The 25,090-nt window shown below is 35.0% G+C and overlaps 1 protein-coding gene and 1 long non-coding RNA gene across 2 annotated transcripts in view; one reads left to right on the top strand and one right to left on the bottom strand.

The window, feature by feature from the left end:
- Nucleotides 1-25,090, bottom strand: part of LOC105726333 (uncharacterized) — a 182,025-nt gene that overhangs the window by 143,420 nt on the left and 13,515 nt on the right. The window lies entirely within an intron of this gene.
- The window catches only part of AGBL3 (AGBL carboxypeptidase 3), a 78,403-nt gene that overhangs the window by 43,593 nt on the left and 9,720 nt on the right, over nucleotides 1-25,090 (top strand). Inside the window, exons 6-11 of the mRNA XM_064373348.1 lie at nucleotides 216-1,001; nucleotides 3,603-3,762; nucleotides 9,906-10,032; nucleotides 10,952-11,052; nucleotides 11,278-11,390; nucleotides 19,161-19,227. Of these exons, the coding sequence (XP_064229418.1) occupies nucleotides 216-1,001; nucleotides 3,603-3,762; nucleotides 9,906-10,032; nucleotides 10,952-11,052; nucleotides 11,278-11,390; nucleotides 19,161-19,227 (1,354 nt within the window). The remainder of the gene's footprint in view (nucleotides 1-215; nucleotides 1,002-3,602; nucleotides 3,763-9,905; nucleotides 10,033-10,951; nucleotides 11,053-11,277; nucleotides 11,391-19,160; nucleotides 19,228-25,090) is intronic.

Here is a 25,090-nt window from a genome sequence, read left to right as displayed (position 1 = left end):
GTTTCTCATCCAATAAAAGGGAAAATTTCAAAACTTTTATCTTCTGAAACTATTTGCTATTAGATACTGTCTAGATTGTTTCCTAACAACGCTTTCTGTGAATGAGTAAAAGGAAAATAATTTTCCTTCTTTAACTCAAAATTTTATATTCATTTTTACAAAATGTCAGTTTTACATTCTTTTGTGCTTTTTTCCCTTTCTTTCTTGTGTATTAGGGCAGAGTATGAATACCAATTGACCGTACGCCCTGACCTCTTCACAAATAAACACACCCAGTGGTACTATTTCCGGGTCATTAACATGCAAGCAGGAATCATTTACAGATTCACTGTTGTCAACTTCACCAAACCTGCAAGTCTTTACAATCAGGGTATACGCCCACTGTTCTATTCTGAAAAAGAGGCCAAGGCTCATCATATTGGCTGGCAGAGAATAGGAGACCAAATCAAGTATTATAGGAACAACCCAGGGCAAAATGGGCGCCATTATTTCTCTCTTACGTGGGCATTTCAATTTCCACACAACAAAGATACCTGCTACTTTACTCATTGTTATCCATACACTTACACCAACCTGCAAAAATACCTTTCTGGCATCAATAATGATCCAGTACGGTCAAAGTTTTGTAAAATACGTTTACGTGTCTTGTACCACACGCCTGCTAGGAACATGGTGTATATTTTAACCATCACTACCCCCTTGAAGAACTCTGACTCAAGAAAGCGGAAGGCTGTGATTCTGACTGCAAGGGTCCATCCAGGGGAAACCAACAGCTCTTGGATCATGAAAGGCTTCCTAGATTATATTTTAGGAAAGTCAAGTGATGCACAGTTGCTTCGGGACACTTTGGTCTTCAAGGTGGCACCCATGCTGAATCCAGATGGTGTGATTGTGGGAAATTATCGGTGTTCCTTAGCTGGACGGGATTTAAACCGTAATTACACATCTCTCCTGAAGGAATCTTTTCCTTCTGTATGGTATACCCGAAACATGGTTCGTAGGTAAAATAAGCCTCAAATTACCTCTCTGCTTATTTAGTAAACTTGGTAGTAAGAGTTTTGCTCCCACAATCTCACCCTTTTTACTGTTACTTCTCTTAAGATAGTCTAACTACTGTATAACTACTTTATTTTTTCCCAATTATTCACAACTGTGATTCTGTACCCTCTGGCATTATGCCACTGGATTCATTAACCTCCTCTTAAATAACAAAACAGATTCTAGAATGTTTTGATGACTTGATGAAACTAATAGTTAAACTTGCATATCCCAAATTTGGTTTCTTGCTAAAGATAATGCTAGCACTGATGTTTAAAATAATTTTATATTTTTTATAAATATATATATGAAATATGTACATATAAAGGGAGCTGATGGTATATCTAATAGAATATCTATAATGCCTGCTTCATGCTCTCTGAAATTAAGGTCCCTGGTCTGAGACATGATGAACAGGTCAATGCCCATTGGCTTCTCTCTATGGAAACTCCTTTAAATGTCACAGTTAGTCTCTGATTGTCTTGTAAGAAGGTTAAGGCAGGAGTCTATTCAGCAAGTTTCTAAAAGACTTCAAAGAGAGAGAGATATCTTAATGCAGTTAATCATACACAAGTAAGTGGGATTAGAAGTCTGTCACATACGTGTGGAAAGATAAGCAGCTGTAAGTATATATAAGATTAAGTATATTTAAAGCATATTAGAATAAGAGAGAGATTTTTGTATAAAATACTTAGTATAAGATACTTAGAATATCTTTTTACCCATAAAGACACCTATTGGTAAATCTTATACTAAGTATTTCTGTTTATCTATGGGTAAAAAGAAAATCCAAACTGTTTCTAAAGTTATTTAAATTAATCTAAGATGAGAGACCCTAATATCCTGTTTCACTTCAGAAGTAATAGCATTTCTTTGGTAATTAATTTTTTAGAAGAAGAGTTTCTTTTGAGTTGCTTATAAGAAACTGAAAGACTGAGGAATTTGGAGCTTAAAAATGTACAGCATGTTTCATATTTAAAAACTTTAGATATTCATGCCTTATAATCTAGTTAGTTTTCTAAAAACTTGTAATTATCATTTAGTGGCTTTATGTCAATCTTATGTTATCAATGAGAATTTATTAGGCAGCAAATGAGAAAAGGGCAATAAATCAACATGTAATAAATTTTAGTTTGTAATTTCACTATAGTTTAAAGCAGTATGGTTTCTAATAGAAGCAACATGCTTTGAATGTTTATATTTTAGGTTTTAATATTTTTGTTGTAAATGTAATATATTTCTTAATATTATAAATACTATTGCTAACATTTTGGTGTTTATCCTTCCAGATATAGGAAATGGTATATGTAATTTTGATTAAGTAATAATCCTACCACCTTAACACTACTACTTTCTTACCTTTGAGAGCCTCCTCATTTTATCGATCAGTTTGGGGGATTTATTTTTTGTTTTGCTCTTTTTATATTGAGTGTTAAATTATATAGACCAAAGGCTGTTGTCTTCAGGAATGTGTAATAATTTATATATCTGTTAGAAATTTATCAGAAAAAAGTCAGTTCAAACTTTGGTACCATTGTTCTCAAAATGATAACTTAGTCACCACACTAATCAAGGGTTAATTATTAATTGGTTTCAGCATGAAGTCATCAAGCGCTCAATGTTTAACAAATATCTGGGCCCTTACTATGTGCATAGGACTCTTCTAGATGATTTGAAGCATTCCCCATTCTTAATAAGGTTGAATATGAAAAATATAAGAACTTTCCTAGACAAGGGCCATGCAAATGGTACCAATATCTTTAAGTGCTACCAAAGTTCAAAAAGAGAAACTCTGTGGCCTTGACAAATTAGAAAGGAAGTGAGACATGAGGTCAGCACTGAAGGATGGCAGGTAGTATTTACATTTAAGAAGATAGAGTAAGAAGGTATTCCAGTCAGAAAGAAACTATGTGAAAGGTAATGGGTAAAAGCAAGAGTGAAAAAATCAAAATAATAAAGCAGAAAGTTCTTGTTGGAGAAAGTTTTGGGAGTAAGGTAAACTTTGTCCTTATAATGGAAAGTTACTGCATTCAGATTTATTTATTTATTTATTTATTTATTTATTTATTATTTATTATTTTTTTTTGAGACAGAGTCTTACTCTATGGTCCAGGCTTGAGTACAGTGATGCCATCTCGGCTCACTGCAACCTCTGCCTCCTGGGTTCAAGTAATTCTCCTGCCTCAGCCTCCCAAGTAGCTGGGATTACAGTCATGTGCCACCACGCCCAGCTAATTTTTGTATTTGTAGTAGAGAGGAGTTTCGCCACATTGGCCAGGCTGTTCTCAAACCCCTGACCTCAGGCAATCCGCCTGCCTCGGCCTCCCGAAGTGCTAAGATTACATGCGTGAGCCACCACGCCAGCCTGCATTCAGATCTTTATATAGCTAATATGTTATTGTAGATTTTAAAAGCTGTATATTAATAATATGCAATATCAACAAGAGAAAGCTAGGATATAAGAAATTGTATTTATTTGGATATTACACTTCTAAATTCATAGCTGTACCTATAGAAGAAAAATACAGAGGTAAAACTTAGCAACTTATCTTTCTTACTGGCAGACTGATGGAAAAACGAGAGGTTATTTTATATTGTGATCTTCATGGCCACAGTAGGAAAGAGAACATCTTCATGTATGGCTGTGATGGTAGTGACAGATCTAAAACATACTTACAGCAACGAATCTTCCCACTTATGCTGAGCAAAAATTGTCCAGATAAAGTAAGCATCTTTTAAGATTTTTAACTTTTCCTTTACCAAATGTTGCCCATGTGGGATAGCAGAATGGATAATACTATTCCAAGCTGCTTTTTTATTTATTTTGACTGGTTTATACACTTGACAATAAGAAAGCAAGTATATAGAACTACTTAGTGAGCAATAATTAGAAAATACGGGGAGAATAAAAAGGCAAAAATGCCCGAAAACCTACCACCATAATACCACTGCCGTTTTACCTTTGAAAGCTTCCTCTATTCATCATTTTTATCAATCAATTTTAGGGCCTTTTTTATTGTTTTAATATTCATTGAGTGCCTAAATTATACAGACTAAACATTGTATTCTTAAGAAATGTGTAACAGTTTCTTCAAAGTATTTATTAGAATTTTGCCAGGAAAAAACTTAATCCAATAACCAATATTTCAAAAATATATAGAAATTAAAATGAGAAAAAATAAAGTATATTATTATTTTCACAAACTATGGAAATACTGGAGTCACTCATTTACCAAGATATGAAAATACTTTAATCATTCTTTAGAGAAAAGATGTTAACACAGCAAAGGAAATTCCTGCAGACTTTCCCGTAAGTTCTCAACCAATCAATTCAATTATAAAGGACTTATTGAGAAGAATTAATTGTCTTCTGGGGATAATTGGGGCCCAAAGACATAAAAAGAAAGAATGATCTGATTAAAATAGCTATTTAAAGAAAGAACAAGTTTGTTCCCCAAAAAGGATTCATTTCCTCAGAAAGAAAGACCAGAAAACTCAACCTCATACCTGAAGCTATTCCTATGAACATTTATACTGTCAGTACTCTTAGGTATAGTTTATTACTCCCATAAAATAATTCTACTTTACTAAGATATTTTAATGTTTGTTTATTGACATGCTTCTTACGGTTTTAGATCTCTACCCTGTAGTGCCTTAGATGAAATGGACCAATTTCTTGAACAACTCAACCACTCTGCAGTTTAAACAGGTCTTCTATGTCATCTAAAGGTTGCTTAAAACATAGAGGCTTCTGTTTCTCGGTTTTCTGTTAAATGTTTCTTTTTAAAATCTTTTCTTGTAAATCCACAATTATGGTTGGAGATTTTAAATACCTCTTACATTAATCTGGAACTGATTGATAGACAGTAGGCAAGGATACATAAGAACTAAACAACATCAACCAACTGGATTTGACATTTACAGGATGCTCTACTAAACATCAGAATATTCATTATATTCAAATGCACATGGAACAGCACACAGATCACATCCTGGTTTAGAACAAATATTAACAAATTTAAAATAATTAACATCATATAAAATATGTTTTTAAGCATAATGGAATTAGACTAAATCAATAAAAGAAAAGAGGAAAATCTACAAACATGTAGATGTTAAATGACGTTTCTAAATAATCCTTACATCCAAGAAGAACCCTTAAGGAACATTAGAATATATCTTGACCTGAAAGAATATGAAAACATGCTACATGAACTTTTATAAAATTCAGCTAAATAGTAGCACTTAGAAGAAAATGTATAGCAAGAAGTGCTTATGTTAGAAAAGAACACACTGGGTACAGTGACTCACGCCTGTAATTCCAGCACTTTGGGAGGCTGAGGTGGGCACATCACTTGAGGTCAGGAGTTCAAGACCAGCCCAGCCAAGATGGTGAGACCGCATCTCTACTAAAAATACAAAAATTAGCCAAGCATGGTTGTGCCTGTAATCCCAGCTACTTAGGAGGCTGAGGCAGGAGGATTGCTTGAGCCCAGGAGGCAGAGGTTGCGGTGAGCCAAGATTGTACCACTGCACTCCAGCCTGGGCAACAGAGCGAGAATCCATCTCAAAAAAGAAAAAAAGAAAAGAAAAGAACAAAGGTCTTGAATTAACAATCTAAGTTTCCACAATAAGAATAGAAAAAGAAGAGTAAAACTAAGCAGAAGGAAGCAGATAATAAAGACAAGCAGGTCAATGAAATTGGAAATCAAGAAACAATGGAAAAAATCAATTAAGCAACATTTGTGCTTGGAAAAGATTGGTAAAACTTTACCAAGATTTATGAGGGAATAGGAGAAACTGAAAGAGGAAGAGGGGGAGGCAATGATGACACAACTTACCAATATCAAGAATGAAACAGAGGTATCGCTACAGACCCTGCAGCCGTTAAAAGAATAATAAGGGGAAACTCAATTCTATGCACACAGATTTAACAACTTAGATGAAATGAACCAATTCCTAGAAAACTACAAACTATCAAAACTCACCCAAGGTGAAATAATGTGAATAGTCCTGAAAAGCATTCTAAAAGGAAACTACAGAAAACAAATTTCCTCATCCAGTTGGATTCACTGAAGCATTCTAGCAAAAATGTAAAGGCACAGTCTTTCCCAGGATAACCATGATACCAACACAAGACAAAAATAGTACAAGAAAAGAAAACTACAGACTAATATCCCTCATGAACATAGATGCAAAAATCTTCACCAAAATATTAGCATATTTAATCCAGCAATATATAAAAAAAATAAGGCTGGTTTTATATTTGAAAATTAATCAATGTAATCCACTATGTTAAGAGTCGAAAGAAGAAAAACCGTGTGATCCCATCAATCGATATAAAAAAAGCTTTTAACACAATTCAGCATCTGTTTATATATAAAAGAAAACTTGCAGCAAATAAGGAATAAAAGGGTACTTCTTCAACCTGATAAAGGACATCTACAAAAAACTCTACAGCTAACAGCATAATTGATGAAATCTGAATGTTTTCCACCTAAGATCAGGAAGAAGACAAGAATGTCCACTTTTTCCCACTTCATGCAGTCTTATACTGGAGGTTCTAACCAGTACAAAAAGGCAAAAGGAAAAGGCAGACAGATTGGAAAGAAGTAATGAAGGTGGCACAATTACCTACAGAGAAAATCCGAAGTGATACACAAACAAAACAAAACAAAACAAAACAAAACTAGAACAAGGGAGTTTAAGCAAGGTCATGGGATACAAGTCCCACCCACAAAAACCAACTGCATTTCTGTATACTTACAATGAAAAAATTGGAAACCAAAGTTAAAAACAATGCTATTTTTTATCATAGCTCCAGAATAAATACTTAGTTATAACTCTAACAAAAGGTACAGACTCTATATGCTAAAACTAATGATTTATTTCATTAAAAATGCTAATGAAATAAATCAAAGGCCCAAATAAATAGAGACATACGCTGTATTATGGATTGGAAGACTGAACACAGTAAGACATCACTCCCTAAGTTGATCTGTAGATTTAACAGAATTTCAGATAAAATCACAGCATAATTGTTTATAAACAGGCTGATTATAAGATGGATAAGGAAATGCAAAGGGACTAGAACAGGCAAAACAATTTTAAAAATTAAGTTGAAGGAATCACACTATCAAATTTTAAGACAGTATAAAACTGCAGTAATAAAGATAGTATGTTAATAGGAACTGTGTAAAACACCAAGGGCAATGGTACAGAATAGCGAGTCTAGTAACAGACCCAGATACGTATGGCCTTTTGACAAAGGTGCACAGGAAATTTAATGGAGAAAGAAACCTTTCAATAAATAAGTGTTGGAACAATTGAATATCCATATAAAAAACAAAAAAACTTTCACCTACACCTCAAACCTTAAATGTAAAACTAAAACTTTTAGAAGAAAACAGAGAAGAAAATTCTTATGACATGGAATTAGACAAAAACTTCTTAGGAAATACCAAAAGCGTTATCCATTGGATTGTAATGAATTGATAAATAGACTTCATCAAAATTAATCCTTTTGTTCTCAGAAAGATCCTGTTAAGCCAATACAAAGATAAGCTACAGATAAGAGAAATTATTTGCAATCACATATCTCACAAAGAACTTTTATCCAGAATAGCTCAATAGTAATAAAACAAACCACCCAATTAAAAATGGAAATAATCTTAAATACACGTTTCCAAAAAGGATATGTGAAGGCAAATAAGCACATGAAAAGATGTTTCACATCAGTAGCTGTCAGGGAACTGCAAGGTAAAACCACGAGGAGACAAAATTACATACCTGTTAGAATTGCTAAAATAAAAAATACTGACAATCCCAAGTTTTAACAAGAATTTGGAGTAACTAGGACTCTCATAGTGCCCGTTTTGGTTTGGAATGCAAAATGGTCTATCATTTTGAAGAGTAGTTTGTCAGTTTCTTATAAAGTAAATCGTATACTTATATGATTCAGCAATCCATTTCTAGGTATTTACCTTAGAGAAATGAAAATGTACATTTATATATAAACCTGTATACACAAGCAATTATAACAACTCTATTGTAATTGCCAAAAGCTGGAAACAATGCAAAATGTCCTATAACCAGTAAATGGATATACATTTTAGTACACCCATACAATGAAATAGTACTTGGCAATAAAAAGGAATGAATATTCACACATGCAACAACTTGGATAAATCTCAAAAGTATTAGGCTAAGTGAAAGAAGCCAGTCTCAAAAGATTACATCCTATATGATTCCATTTATATAGCAGTCTTGGAAAAGCAAATCTATACTGACAGAGAGCAAATTAATGGTTGCCAGGAGTTCGAGGTGGCAGGAGGATGTGACTACAATTATCTTGTTAGGATTATAGAACTGTTGTGTATCTTGAGTGTGATGGTGGTTACAGGAATCTATATGTGTTTGTTAAAATTCATAAAATGAGTCTGGGCACCGTGGCCCATACCTGTAATCACAGAACTTTGGGAGACCAAGGCAGGAGGATTGCATGAGGCCAGAAATTTGAGATCAGCCTGGGCAACATAGCAAGATCCCATTTCTATGAAAAAAATACAAAAATAGCTAGGTGTGGTGGTAAGTGCCTGTGGTCTCAGCTCTTTGGGAAACTGGAGTGGGAGGACAGCTTGAGCCCAGGAGTTTGATGCTGCAGTGAGCTATGATTGTAGCACTGCACTCCAGCCTGGGTAACGGAGAGAGACCTGTCTCAAAAAACAAAACAAAAAGATACATAGAATGAAACACTAAAAGTTAATTTTATTGTACGTTACTGAAAAAACAAAATTGCACCTCAAAAAATTTCTTTGTAGACACTGATATCTTTGTAGATAAAATTTCAGGACATACTTTCAAATGGTCTTTCATATAAAGATAAAGAAACTTTATTTTTGGACATCTCCAACACTAATCTTCATTCCTAACATGAATGAAGACTGAATCCCTTCCTAGAGCTTTTTTAAAAGTATAAAATTTTATCCCAACTATATCAAGAATTAATCAACTTTTGGAAGCAACCTAAGTGCCCATTAACAGATGAATGGATAAAGAAAATGTGGTACATATACAGAATAAGTACTATTCAGGCATAAAAAAGAATGAGATTCTGTCATTTGCAACACATGGATGTAACTGGAGATATTGTGTTAAGTGAAATAAGCTAGGGACAGAAAGACAAACTTTGCATGTTCTCAGTAATTTGTGAGAGCTAAAAATTAAAACAATTGAACTCATAGATACAGAGAATAGAAGGATGGTTTCTAGAAGCTAAGAACGGTAGTTGGGGAGGGCAGAAGTGGGGATGGTTAATGGGTACAAAAAAAGAATTAATAAGAACTAGTATTTGACAGTACAAGAGGGTGACTGTAGTCAATAATGATCTAATTATACATTTAAAAATAACTAAAAGAGTATAATTGGATTGTTTTTAACACAAATGATAAATGCTTGAGGTGATGGATACCCCTATTTACCCTGATGTGATTATTACGCATTGCATACCTCTATCAAAACATCTCATTTACACCCTAAATATATAAAGCTACTGTGTGTCTGCAAAAATTTAAAATTTAAAAAATAACTGATTTTGAATATATATGTTACCTAAAGATATATGCATATCTTTCTATAAAAGTAGTAAATTTTATTGTAGGAGTTAGAATCTATAGTTCTCAGAAATGTGAACAATTTAACATCCTTAAAATGAGTTTTTTCCATGGGTCAGGAAATAAAAAATAGCTCCTGAAGCTTTAGTGAGAATTACAGATTTTGCATAACCACTTTTTCATTTTTAATACTACTTCCAAAAAAATATAAAGGTATCAGAACAAAGAGTCTCATTTTTACTTGCTTCCTTTCAGTTTTCATTCTTAGCTTGCAAGTGTAATGTCCAGAAGAGCAAAGAAGGAACAGGAAGGGTGGTAATGTGGAAAATGGGAATCAGGAACAGCTTTACCATGGAGGCCACCTTTTGTGGATCTACTCTGGGTAAGACCAAGCGTTCTCATTCACAGCTCTCAAAGCTTTAAACCCAACATATATAATTTAATATAAATTTAATAGTACACATAATACCACTTTCTTCCTACTTAAATAATACTAGTATTTAATCAATTCTGTAAACAGGATGAATAAATTCCCACTATATGGTATCTCTACTTCATCATTTCCCTTTGTTTAGAAAGGAACTTTTAAGGATGTAAATAGAATAGTTGTTTGTTTCATATGCTAATTTTTAAATGCTTGTTATTCTTAAGGGAATATCTACAGATTTTTTAAAAATATTTTTATCGGATTTGCTATTTGCAAGGCAAAATGGACTTTTTGGGGTCAATATATGTTAAATGAAAGCACTTTGTTCTCTGAACAAAAAAATGTGCTTTGTGGTCCCATTTAAGAAATCTTTTAGTTACATCTAGCATATCCTAACATGGTTAGAATATTCCATATTAAAATAATTGTCACATTATCAGAAAATGTATCAACTTAAAGTGCTGGAAATCCACACATGTACTTTGAGCTAGTTTTTAAAGCACTTTGAAACTGATACAACATTATTTGTGATGATGAAAACCTTTTCTCCTAAAATCTTTATGCAAGTTTTTCTCAAAGTGATTATTATGACTGTTTCTAACTGGCAACCAAATATTGTATAACTGTCTTATTGAATTTTTTTTCTGCCTTTACAACATATACTAATGTGTGTTAAATCAGCTTTGGTCCAGATGGTGGAAAAGGAAGAAGGGAAAGCAATGAGCTGTTAAATGACCTGCCCGGAGAAGAAAATCCAAAGGACAGGATATGGAATCATATCAATGTTTTGTTTATACTCTCTGTTTTACAATGTACCTGCTAAGAAAAATTATTAACTTATCCTCAAGGGTGGATAAACTTATTGATGTTTTAGGTAATAAGCGAGGCACTCATTTCAGTACAAAGGACCTGGAGTCAATGGGATATCATTTTTGTGATTCTCTCTTGGACTACTGTGATCCCGACTGGACCAAGGTAAGCAAAGTCCATTTGGTAATGCATCAGACTCCAGCCTATCAGACAACATAAGCTGACTATGGACCTACGCAGTGTTTGCCTTTTAATGTTCCAAAAGTGTTGTTGGGGTTTGGGCACTTAATTTCCCAGTAACAATTGTTCCAGGTGTCTGTAAATACTCCAAATAGTTTAATTAGGAAATAAAGTTATTTTGTAATAAACTCATTTATCATTTTTCCCTAGTATTATCGGTGCCTGAAAGAATTAGAAGAAATGGAAAGACATATAACCCTGGAAAAAGTCTTTGAGGATTCAGACACTCCTGTGATAGAAATTACACTGGATGTAGAGTCTAGGTAACTTAAGACTACTGAAGTAATGCAATTTGATGTACTATGTTCTTTATAATTATACCAGCATTTTATTGTCAATTCTCAACTTAAAATCCCAACTATAAGTGGTGATTTTTTTCTATTTTCTATTTTATTTCTGCTTTAATATTTATTATTTCCTTTCTACTGCTAATTTGGGGCTTAGTTTGTTCTTTTCTATCTCCTTAAGGTATAAAGTTGGGTCATTTGTTTATTCTGTTTTAAGTATAGACATTTATCACAATAACTTTCCCTCTCGCTTTTGCTGTATCCCATTAATTCCAGTATGTTATGTTTTCATTTTTGTATCAAATTGTTCTTAATTTCCTTATTTCTACTTGACAATGATTGTTCAAGATTGTGCTGTTTAATTTCTTTATACTTGTGAATGTGAATATTCCAGTTTTCCTTCTGCTATTGATTTCTAGTTTCACACCATTGTAGTCAGTAATAATACTTGTTTGTTAAATCTGCTAAGACTTCTTTTGTGGCATAACATGTGATCTATCCCTGGGAAAGTTCCAGATGTGCTTGGGAAGAATATGTATCCTGCTGCTGTTGGGACAATGTTCTGTGTATGTCTGTTAGATCCATTTGGTCTATAATGTTGTTCAAGCCCTCTGTTTCCTTATTGATCATCTATGTCAATATTCTATTATTGAAACGAGGTATTGAAGTCTCCTGCTATTATTGTATTGCTGCTTCTCCCTTCAGTTCTATCAATATTTGCTTTATATATTTAGGTGCTCTGATGTTGGGCGCATATATATTTGTGATTGTTATAATCTTCCTAGTGAATTGACCCTTTTATCATTATATAATATTCTTCTTTGTTTCTCATGACAGTTTTTTACTTAAAGTCTATTTTGTCTGATTTAAGCACAGCTATTCTTATTCTCTTTTAGCTACCATTTTAGCATGGAACATTTTCCCATCCCTTAATTCAGCCTATGTATGTCCTTAAATCTAAAGGGAGTAAATGGATCATAGTTGGGTTCTCTTTTTTTAATCCATTCAGCCATTCTGTGTCCTTTGACAGAGGAGTTTAGTCCATTTATATTTAAGGTCATTATTGGAAGAAGATTTACTATTATCATTTTGTTGTTTTCTATTAGTCTTATAGTTTTTCATCTTTTCTTATCTTCAAATTATTTCTAATGCTGTTACTACCCACAGGGAACTGACATTTTATTGAGATGACACAAAAGCAGTATAGTAAAAGGTAATTAATAATAACTGGAAAATTCAATTCTAGGAGAGTACAGTTGGAAGAAATAATATACTAATTTTAGTACAGTACTTACAGGAAAGGTAAAACAAATGTATGATTCTTCTCTTATATTTATACATTTTTCAGTCTTGAGTTAGTGCCCCTGCAACCTTCCCTGGTGACTAAGTTTGTTTCTAGATGAAGAGTATCATTTTGAGCTCATAGATTTGCTTATATAATATTTGATGTGCTCTAATCAATTTCAGTCATTATTATATGAATGCTCAAATTTTCCCAAGTCTGGACAAGACCAATTAAGTTGGCCTGTGTTTTTTTTTATATGACTCTCATAGTCTTCAGTTTTCAACCATGGTAAGATTTCCCAGGCTCATCTTGTACACTTCCTGTACCAGAACTGGAATCTACCATTTCTCTCAGAAGTCCTGGTTCTTTTCAGTGAAAAGGGATATTTAGATAACATAGCCTAGATGGTAGTTATTATTGCTTCCAGGTTATTTTTCCCAAAGGATTAAGTAAGGAAACATATTTTCACGAGAAAAACATCTTCAGTTCATAATTATATTTCCAGTTCAAATTTAAGATTATAGAACTTATTCTTCCTTATTTTTTATGCTTCTGTCTCTTTTCTCTTATACTGAAAAATCTTCATTCCTAATTGCATTAGGGAAAATATGTACCTGCTTCTTCCTTTTCCTATCATATACTCATAATAATGCTACCAATAAAATGACTATTGAATGCAGTTTAACATTTCTTTGTAATTCTTTTTAAGCTTAGTATAAAGTATTTTTTAGAAGGGAAGAGATTATTTTCTCTTTGTGGCTATGCCACCAGTCTGACAGTTAAGTATCTTTGGTTTTGATTATATTAATTTTTAGGAATAACTTTTTATTTAATGTTTTGTTTTTAAATTATATAACACATTTACATTAGAACATCAAAACTATCTAATGAAGAACATTCAAAGAAGTGTTGATTTACCCCATCCCCCACCTACCCTGTTTCCTCCCTTGTTCCATGGGTAACCATTTTCATTAGTTTTTTTACTTATTCTTTTATTGTTTTACTTTGAAAATATGAGTGAATAACTATATATTTTCATGTCCCTGTACCTCATATGAAAGGTAGCATACCATAAGCATTGTTCCATATCTTGCTATTTTCACGCACGATATTCTCAAAATCATTGTAGATTTTTCAGTATATAAGTGTTTTCGTTATTTCTGTGTAGTACTCTACGGTGTCGATATATCATAATTTACTCAGTCTGTCCTCAAATGGAACATTTGAAAATCACCTACTTTTTTCAATTTGTCTTTTTTAATAGATTCAGGGGGTTATATGTGTGGGCTTGTTACATGGATTTATTGCAAATGCTGGGGTTTGGGCTTCCATTGAACCCATCACTTAAATTGTGAACGTAGTACCCAATAGGTAGTTTTTCAATCCCTTTCCCCCACCTTCCTCCCGCTCTTGGAGTCCCCAGTGCCTGTTGTTTCCATCTTTATGTTCATGTGTACCCTTTGTTTAGCTCCCACTTATAAGTGAGAACATGCGATATTTGAAAACATCTACTTGTCAACGTGGTTCTAAGTCAGGATAAGAGATAGAAGTGAGATCAAATAAGATAATGTATTAGTAAATGCTCTATAACTTGGTGCTATAAAATACTATATAAATAATATATATCATGTGTTATCTATCTAGAATACCTTTTAAGAAATTCAGGAATTTATGGTAAATTGGGACATAAGCTTGATTTCCTAGCACCAATCAATAGTCTACAGAAGTCTGTAGACTGTTTTTTGAGGTTACAGAATCATTCCACGTTGGTTATTTTGGAAACTGTATAACATCTAATATATACTGAAATATTACAAATGTGCTACTTATGTATATTGCCCTTTTAAAAAAGAAACATTATAACGAACATCTACTTTTTCCAGAGATATAAAACGATTTCACATGAAAGCTTCTAAATGTTTTAAGAACTTTGCATGCAGATACATGTAGAAGGCATAGCTTCATTCCTTAATTAATTCTCAATTCAATTTCTTCAATTGAAATAGATGTATTAGAATTAGATCTATATATCTCCCAGTATGAGTTTTGGTAGATTGTGTCTTTGAAGAAGCTGGTCTGTTTCATCTAAGCTATAAAATCTGTGAGCGCATAGTTGTTAATATTCCTTCTTTTTCTCTTTAATTTCCATAGCATCAGTAGTGATAACTCCTTTTATTTCTGATGTTAGTAAATTGTGCCCTTTCTTTTTTCTTGGTTAGCCTGGCTAGGGATTTATCAATTTTATTGGTCTTTTCAAAGCATCAGCTTTATTTTCTTTGATTATTGATTCCCTGTTTTCAGTTTCACTGATTTTTTGAATTATTTCTCTTTTTTTCCTGCTTGCATTAGGTTTCTGTTTCCTTTTCTGACTTCCTAATGTGGACACTTGGATTGTTTGTGTTAAAGCTTTCCTCTTTTCTGACACATGCATTCAATGCTATAAATTTCCCTCTAAGCACTGCTTGTGCACTATTCTACAAATACTGAAAAGTGGTATTTTAAATTTAATTTAGTTAAAATACTTGTCTTTGCTTACACTGGACATGAATATCCATGTAGAAAATATCAAATAATTTTAACCTGAAACTACCAATTATAGAAATATTTGAAGATACAAGGTTAATATACAATTGCCTTTCAATATACCAGCCATGAACAATTGGAATTTAAGATTATTGAGGAGGATCCAAGATGGCCGGTTAGGAGGAACTCGGGATTGCAGCTCCGAGAGAAAGCGCAGAGGGTGAGTGAACGCCGCATTACCAGACGGATTTTTACTGCCCACAGACCAGGAGATTCACAGGCGGAAGAGCCCCACGGGTTGCCAGCGCCGCTGGTTTGACCTGCGCGGCCGCTCGGCCTGCGCCCTGAGGCAGGGGGCAGCGGCTCCTTCTGCAGAGCGAGTGAGACTGAGTCCCCTGTAAGCCAGCAAGGGGAGCTGAAACAGGGAGTCAAGCCAGGAGATTCCTGGGCAAAGAAAGCGCCACAGGAAACACAACTGAACCCAGGTCGGTCCAGCTCTGTGGAGGAGGGGCGTCCTCCATCAGGACACACCCTGCAGTTCCCAGGGCAATTTGCCGTAACCAAGGCAACCCACCACTACAGAGACTCCGTACTACAGGGGCGGGCCAACATAGCGGAAGCAGTTCTAACTACACCCATATAAACAGTACTGCAGGGAAGTTCACAAGGAAGCTGGGCGGAGCCCACAGCAGCTCAGCGAAGCCTCTGCAGGCTGAGTGTGACTAGGCTGCCACCTTGTGGGCAGGGAAAACAACAGCAAGACAGCGGAAAATCATAAAGCCCTAACTCCCTGGGACGGAACACCTGGGGGGAAGAAAAGGGGGTTTATGAGTTCTGCTGCTGCAGACTTAAAATTACCAAAATCAGAAAGACAGCAACTACAAAGTCGATAGGCGGATAAATCCACAAAGATGGGAAGAAACCATCGCAAAAAGGATGAAAACACCCAAAATCAGAACACTTCTCCTCCTACAAGCGATCACAACTCCCCACCAGCAAGGGAACAAGACTGGATGGAGAATGAGTGTGATGAAATGACAGAATCAGCTTTCAGAAAGTGGATAATAAGAAACTTTCGTGAGCTAAAAGAACATGTTCTAACCTAACGCAAAGGAATTTAAAATTAAAAACAAAATACCATACATACTAGCACAAAAATTTAAAATATTTGGATTAAAGCTAACAAAATATGTGTAAGATCTATATGAGGAAAATTACAAAACTCTGAGGAAAGAAATCAAAGAGAATCTAAATAAATGGAGAGAGAGTTTGTGTTCACAGATAGGAAGACAATATTGTTAAGATGTCAGTTCCTCCTGGCATGATTTTAGACTCAATGAAATTTCAATCAAAATCCCAGAAAGCTATTTTGTGACTATAGACAAACTAATTCTAAAATTTGCATGGGTATGCAAAAGACCAGAAACAGCTAACACAATACTGAAGGAGGATAAAATCTAAGGACCCCTACTACTTGAATTTAAGACTTGCTATAAAGCTACATATATAAGCTACATAATTCAAACAGTACAGTACTAGAGAAAGAACAGACTATATTTGTCACCACTGACAAATATAGTCAATGGCGTTTGAAAAAAGAACAAAGGTAGTTAAATGGAGAAATAAATCTTTTCAACAAATGTTACTGGAACAACTGGACATGCACAGGCAAAAATATGAGTCTAGAAGCAACTTTGCACCTTTCACAAAAATTAACTTCAAATGAATTATAGACCTAGAGGTAAAATACAAAACTATAAAACTTCTAGGAGATAACATAGGAGAAAATCTAAATTATCTTGAATTTGGTAATGACTTTTTGGATATGACAAAATCACGATCCATGAAAGAAAAAATTTGAAAAGTCTAAAGATGCTTGACATCTGAAAAAAGTAAAAATAAAAGACACTTTGATGTCATTTTTCATTAGGAAATTACAGATTAAAACAACAGTGAAATATCATGACACACCTATTATAATGGCTAAAATCCAAAGCAGTTACAACACCAACTACCAGTGAGGATGAAGAACAACAGGAACTCTTCTTCTTTGCTAGTGGGAGTCCAAAATAGTACAGCTATTTTGGAAGCCAGTTTGGCAGTTTACAAAGCTAAGCCTAGTCTCACCACTTGATTCAGCAATTGCATTTGTAGAGCAGCTTTATCTGTGCTTGCCCAAAAGTGGAAGCAACCAAAATGTCCTTCAATAGGTGAATGGATAAAGAAACATACATCTAGACAAGGAAATGTTATTCAGTGATTTTTTTCTAAATGAGCTATCAAACCATAAAAAATATATGGCAGAACCTTAAATTTATATTACTAAGTGAAAAATGTAAGTCTGAAAAGGCCACATACTGTATGATCCCAAGTATATGACACTGGGTTGCCAGAAGCTCTGCAAGAAGGAAGAATAAATAGATGGAGCACAGAGGAATTTTAGGGCAGTTAAACTACTATTTATGATGCTGTAATGATGATATATATCATTATAAAGTTGTCAAAACTCATAGAATGTACACCACAAGAGTAAACCCTAAGGTAAACTATAATTTTTAACAATGTATCAGTGTTGTTCAGTTGTAACAAATGTACCACATAATATCAGATGTTAATAATTTAGGAAGCTATGCAGGGAATGGGGACATGTGTTTGGGAACCCTCTACTACCTCCTCAATTTTTCTGTAAACCTAGAACTTTTCTAAAAACATAAATTATATTAATTTTAAAATAATACATAAAAATACAACCCAGAAATGTTTTATTTCTTGTATTGGCTCTCAAGCAAAAATATTTTCCTACCACTGCATTAAATGATTATAATTAGAAATGGATTTGTTTGGCCCTTTTTTCTTGAGGTACTATGTTTCATATGGTGCTGCATTGCCTTATGTAGAATGGATACAGGAATATAAAAATAAATGAATTTTAAGAGCTAATGATACCCACGAGATCTAGGAAACTCCCCTGATATAGCATTTATTCATTCACATATTAACAAGCAATTCTTGTTAATATTGAGTGCCTAGTATATACCCAGCACTATTTCCACTCTGGTGATAGAGCAGTGAGCCAGACAGAAAAAAAAATCCTACTTTTCTGTATTTACATTCCATTAATACATTCCCAAACCTATTTATATATCTCCACACATTATACAAAAATCCCTATGTCTAAGTTGTTTGGAACTACTAAACATCTAAACCACCTTTGTAAACATTCTCTTTTTTTCCCTTGAAATGGAGTTTCACTCTTGTTGCCCAGGCTGGAGTGCAATGGCGCATTCTCAGCTTACTGCAACCTCCGCCTCCTGGGTTCAGGCAGTTCTCCTGCCTCAGCCTCCCGAGTAGCTGGGATTACAAGTGTGCACCACCACACCTAATTTTTGCATTTTTAGTAGAGATGGGGATTCACCATATTGGTCAGGCTGGTCTCGAACTCCTGACCTCAGGTGATCCACCTGTCTCAGCCTCCCTAAGTGCTGGGATCACAGGCATGAGCCACTGTGCCTGGCCACTTCTTATAATTAAAACATTTTGGCGGGGCGCAGTGGCTCACGCCTGTAATCCTAGCACTGTGGGAGGCCAAGGCAGGCAGATCACCTGAGCTCGGGAGTTCAAGACCAGCCTGACCAACATGGAGAAACCCCGTCTCTAGTAAAAAACACAAAATTAGCTGGTAGTGGTGGTGAATGCCTGTAATCCCAGCTACTCAGGAGGACGAGGCAGGAGAATTGCTTGAACCCAGGAGGTGGAGGTTGCAGTGAGCCGACATCGCGCCATTGCACTCCAGCCTGGGCAACAAAAATGAAACTCCATCTCAAGAAAAAAAAATGAACTTTTCAACCATTCAAATAAGATGATAAATAAAAGCAATAGTTGAAATTTTAAGATGCCACTAGAACACTGTATAAATTAAAATTATTTTTTTTTTGTAGTAGCCGAAGCTCTGACAGTTCAGAATCCATTGACTGTCAGACTTACCTTCTCAAGTTAACTTCTCAGGTATGACTGAGTATTTTTGCTTATATGTGGATATGCTGTGTAGGTACTGTTCTTATTGTGACTAATAATCAGGCCAAACAATTGCAGATATGTAATTATTGTATCATCACCATTGTTGCTTATCTTCTATGTACATATTTTAAATCATAGACTTCTTTAACCTTAGCATTTCTTATTCTAACATTCTTACTTTATGGATGAGAATAGTTAAGATCCATAGAGATGAAAATTATTTCTTAAAAGCCATGCAACTCGTTAGTGACAGAGGTGGTAGCCTAACATACATCACCTGACTGCTTAATTTAAACATTTATTATTCAACTATGTATTGAGCTCCAACTATGCATCAGGCACTGGCTGAGTGCTGGGGATAGAGCAGCGAACAAAATGAGACAACAGCTTTCCCTTCATTATCTTATATTCTGGCTGGGGGAGATAAATAATCAAGATAAGTAAAGTACATGATGCATTCCATGGGGATAAGTGCCTAAGGAGTAAATTAAAGCAGGAGGGGGAATAAAGAGTTTAGGAGGAGATTGCACTTTTGGATAGGGGTTCCCGAACTTGAAGGAAATGAGGGACAAGCCAGGTAGATACTAGGTGTATTAACTGCTTTTTGCTACATAACAACTTCAAAACCTCAGTGGCTTACAACAAACTTTTATTTTCTCACTCATGGGTCTGCAGGTTGGCTCTGTTAGACATGGGTAAGGTCAACTGGTCTTGGATTCAGGCTACAGGTTGAGTTCAGTTATGTTCCACAAGTTTCTCATTTTCCTTGGGCTAGGGAATACCCAGGCAAGATCCTATGGTGAAAACCCAGAGTACACAAGGGAAAACCAAGCAATATAATCCCATTTAAAGCTACATTTTCCCCTGGCCACCTATCTGTCATATTACAACTGCACTTGATAGCATATTCACTAACATTCTACTCACTAACATTCCATTAACCGGAGTAAGTCTCATATTCAGGCCCAAAATCAATAGGATGGGGAAGTATACTACACCCATAGTGGGAGGTGCTACAATGTTCTATGACAAAGCCTAGGGATGTATAGTTCAGTTGCAAAGGAGTGAAGAATTGGAAACAACAATCCGATATTTCAGAGTCAACCTTCTGCGTCAAGGTTATTCACTTTCCATGCAAATACAAAATGTACTAGTATTCATTGCTTCTCCAAAACATCCCAAAAGATTCATCCAATCACAGTACCAGCCTTATAGTCCACATCATAATCCACATCAGGTCTGGAGTTATCACCTCTTGATTCAGAGACTTGTGAAATAACAAGACAAGTCATCTGAACTGCCTCCCACCACCCATCCCCCCACCACACACACACCCAACCTATTATGGTAAAACAAAGATAGGAAAATTATAACGCACACCCCCATTCAAGAAAAGGAAGAATGTAGCAGTCACCAAATCAAAACAATTCTGAAACTTTATTGTGCACATGTATGAGCTATCCCCATCCTGACTTGTTTTTGTTGTTACTGTTTTGTTTCATGTCCTTCAGAAGAGAGGATTTGCAGATTGAAACACATCCATGGGTATATAGTCTTGCCCCATACTCTTTTTTAAAGAAAATAAGCTTTTATGTTGATATAATTTCAGATTTACAGAAAAGTTGCCAAGGTAGTGAAAGATAGTATGGACTGTTCCTGTCTACCCTTCACCCAGCTTCCTTGACCATTTTTCTAGAAAGCGTTGAGCATATGCTCTTGCTGATGGCTGTACATCTTTCTCAGCCTGATTCCTACCTATAAAAAGTTGGAAAATCAAAAAATTCTTGTTCATTTTGAACAGTGACAGTCCTTTTAATTCAGGCTGACAATATTTTTATCACTACAGCTCTTAAGAAAACTATAGGTTATATGTATATTTGATTCCAGTAAACCTCACAACTCAAAACCACACTCAATTCTTTTTGAAATATGGGTAGACACAAAAAACAAATTACTCAGGCATTTCACAAGACCACATACTTAAGCTTTCTGAGAGCCATTTTATCCAACTGCAAGGATTAGATGCTATCTTAATAATTTAGGTTTTATCAAAGGATGTTTATTAATTTTTTATTGCTAAGGAATTACTCCAAACCTTAGCAGCTTAAAACTACAAACATTTAATATCATATAGTTTCTGTGGATCATGAAACCAGGAATGTCTCAGCTGGATGCTTCTATCTATGGTCTCTCATAAAGCTGTAATGAGGTTGTTGTCCAGGCTGTGACCTGATCTGAAAGCTTGATTGAGGGAGGATACACTTCCAGGTTCACTCATATGGTTCTACAAGATTGAGTTTCTCACAGGCTGTTGGGCCAGACTCCTCAGTTCCTTGATGGCTATTGGCCAGAAGTATCCTTCAGTTCCTTGCTATGTGGGCTTCTCCACAGGGCAGCCCACAACATGGAGTCTGGCTCCCATCAGTTAGTAAGCAAGAGAGAATGAGAGGGCATATGAGATGGAAGCTATGGTCTCTTGGATGCCTAATCTCTGAAACAGAATTTCATCACTTTTGCCATCTTCCATTCATTACAAGTGAGTCACTAGATCCAGCCCACGCTCAAGAGGAGAGGATTATACAAAGGAATGAATACTAGGAGACATTAGATGGATCATTAGAGACCATGTTAGAGACTACCTACCAGAAATGTAAAAGTCACAATCTCAATTTGATCTTTGCCTTAAGGCTACATTGAAGTCAACACACAAGTTCTAGAATTTTGGACTCTTTTTCCTCTCAATTGAATTCCTTTATCCAATTCTTTTTCAAGCTCATTTCTTTCTTCCAATACTTTATCAAATGAAACTAGCAATAACTAACACACACTGTTAAATATTCTACCTCAAAACCTCTTTGTCCAGTTACCCAAGTCTGTTAGGTAGATTTTCTGTCTTTCAAACTATCACTCAAGACAGTTTTACTAAATGTATCACTTCTACATAATTTGTGTCATTTTTCTTAATTCATTTATTTTTAAGAAGTAAAAATTATATATATTTATTGTATATCACACATTGTTTTGAAATATGTATACATTGTGGAATGGCAAAATTGGGCTAATTAACATATTGATTACTTCACATACTTATTTTTGTGGTGAGAACACTAAAAACAGTAAAAATCTATTCTTAGCAATTTTCAATATAATACATTGTTATTAACTATAGTCACAATGATATACAATAGATTTTGAACTTATTCCACCTATCTAACTGGAATTTTGTATTCTTTGACCAACACCTGCCCAACCCCCACCCCTTTACTCCTGCAGCCCCTGGTAACTACCATTTCTACTCTCCACTTCTATGAGTTCAGCATTTTTTTTTTTTTTTTTTTTTAATACTCCACACATAAGTGAGATCATGATCTTTCTGTGCCTGGCTTATCTCACTTAACGTAATGTCCTCCAGGCTCATATATATTACTCCAATTACAATGTTTTCTTCTTTTTAAAGGCTGAATATTTCATTGTGCTACATACCACATTTTCTTTGTACATTTATCTGTTGATGAATACTTAAGTTGAACCTGGAGGATATTATGCTCAGTAAAATAAGCCAAATACAGAAAGACAAATACTACATGATCTCACTTTTATACGGAATCTAAAAAAGTTGACCTAATAGAGAACGGAAGGTCATTACCAGGGGTCAGGGAGATGTTAGGCAAAGGATATAAACTTGCAGTTGTAAGATGAATACGTTTTGAAGACCTAATGTACAATATGGTGACTACAGTTAATAATATTATATACTTGAAATCTGCTAAGAGAATATGTCTCGAGTATTCGAATCACAGAAATAGAAACAAGGTGGCGACTACGTGAGGTGACATGTGTTAATCAGCCTGACTGTGGTGATGATTTCAAAATGTATACTTGAAACATCATGTACACCTTAAATACATACAATCCAACTTTTATTTATCAATTTAGACCTCAATAAAGCCGGAGGGAAAAAAGCAAAGATGGTTGTTATCAGGCTGGTTTAGACATGTGTCAATCCATAAACCACTCACTGTAACTAACGGGATGGACTGTGCTGATTGGCTTCAGCCTGGGTTATTTGGCAGACCCTCAGAGGATTCACCCAGACCTCAAGAACTGAGAGTGGGTAGGATTAAATTCCCAAACAAAATTAAAGACAGTTGCCAGAAGAAGAGAGAATGGGATCTAGGGACATGAGGAACAAATTTGAACAAAGTCCAAATTCAAAAAAATTTTAAACAATCACATAGCACAAGAATGTTTTACTTCTCCTATATTCTCTCCTATGCTATCACTTTCTCCCTTTCCTTCCATTTGCCAATCTTTTCCTTTCTCCTCTCTCCACCCTCAATACTTTAAAGAATTATACTTATATATTCTAGTGGGTTTGTTAAAATACCATGCAAATCTTTACTTCACAAACACCTTCTCTTTCCCGGTTATGTATATCAGCACACTCATGGATAAATATTCACACCCATGCCCACAATTCAGGCAGTTATACATACACACACACCCTCTGGAGTAAAAAATAACAAGAAAAAGAACAAGTTTGTATTCTGTGTGATCACGTTCAAAAGCTGAATGAATCCCTACGATGGTCAGATATTAATTATGTGCCACATTTTGGTATAGGCATCCTTTTCAAGATATTTTTCTAGCATTATAAAAATGTTACCTTTTAAAGAATAAACAGATTAAACAATAGGATTTAAATTCTAACTTTTAAAAATTAAATTTTTAATTTTAACTAATTTTCTGCTATGAGAAATAATTCAGAGAGATGCCAAGGACCCTGTTTTCTCTTTCCCCTAATGGTAACATCTTGCAAAACTATAGTGCTATGTTACAGTAAGGGTATTTGTATTCATGCAGTCAAAATGCTGACCATTTCCATGACCATAAGGATCCCTCATATTGCTCTCTTAAAGCCACACCCACTCCCTCCTGTCCTTACCTTGCAGTTATCCCGTCAACCACAAATCTGTTCTGCATTTCTGTACATGTATCATTCACCATTCACAAACGTTTTTCACATTTCTGTGAAATCGCACAATATGTAACTTGCTGGGATTGACTTTTATCATTTGGCATCGTTCTTGGAATACTCATCCCCCTACCCGCAAGTTGATGCATACATCCATAGTTTCTTCCTTTTTATTTCTGTGCAGTATTCCAGGCTATAGATTTACCACAGCCTATTTAACCATTCACCTATTGAAGAACATGTGGGTTGTTTTCAGTTTGGGGCCATTATGAACATAACATTAGTGTACAGGTTTATGTGAACATAAGTCTCCATTTCCCCGAGATAAAAACCCAGGAGTTCAATTGGTAGGTGGTTTGGTAGTTATGGTACATAACATGTTTAATTCTTTATCAGACTGCCAAACTGTTTTCCAGAATGGATACACAATTTTACATTCCTAAGAGCAGTTTATCCATTTTCTGTGGATCCTCACCAAAATTTGGTGTTGTCACTATTTTCTATTTTAGCCTTTCTGACAAGTGTGTTGTGATATCTCATTGTGGTTTTAATTTGCATTTCCATAACAGTTAAACAATGTTGAATATCTTTTCACATGCTCATTTTCCTGGCCCCCTGCTTAGCCTTCTCTGACGTTACCTGGAAGAAGGGGTTGAGGCAGTTCCACTCGGCTTTTGTTGGCAAGGGTGGGTGTGGGAATCACAGTCATTTCTGTGGCGTTAGGCTGGAGTAGAACAGTTATTATCTAAAAGGTTTTGGTCTCTATAGGCTGTCCCTCTCCTGGTCCTTGGGCTTAGAAGGAACAGGCTTTTGTAGGGATTTTTTTTAAATTTGCATTCATTGGCATTTCTGGGTTGCTGGCCTCTCCAGCTTTAA

The sequence above is a fragment of the Aotus nancymaae genome, unplaced genomic scaffold, assembly GCF_030222135.1.
Source record: "Aotus nancymaae isolate 86718 unplaced genomic scaffold, 86718_ANA_hifiasm-v0.15.2.pri h1tg000002l, whole genome shotgun sequence".
Taxonomy (NCBI): Eukaryota; Metazoa; Chordata; class Mammalia; order Primates; family Aotidae; genus Aotus; species Aotus nancymaae.
Note: the sequence above shows the minus strand (reverse complement) of the source record. Positions and strands in the feature narration are given on the sequence as shown.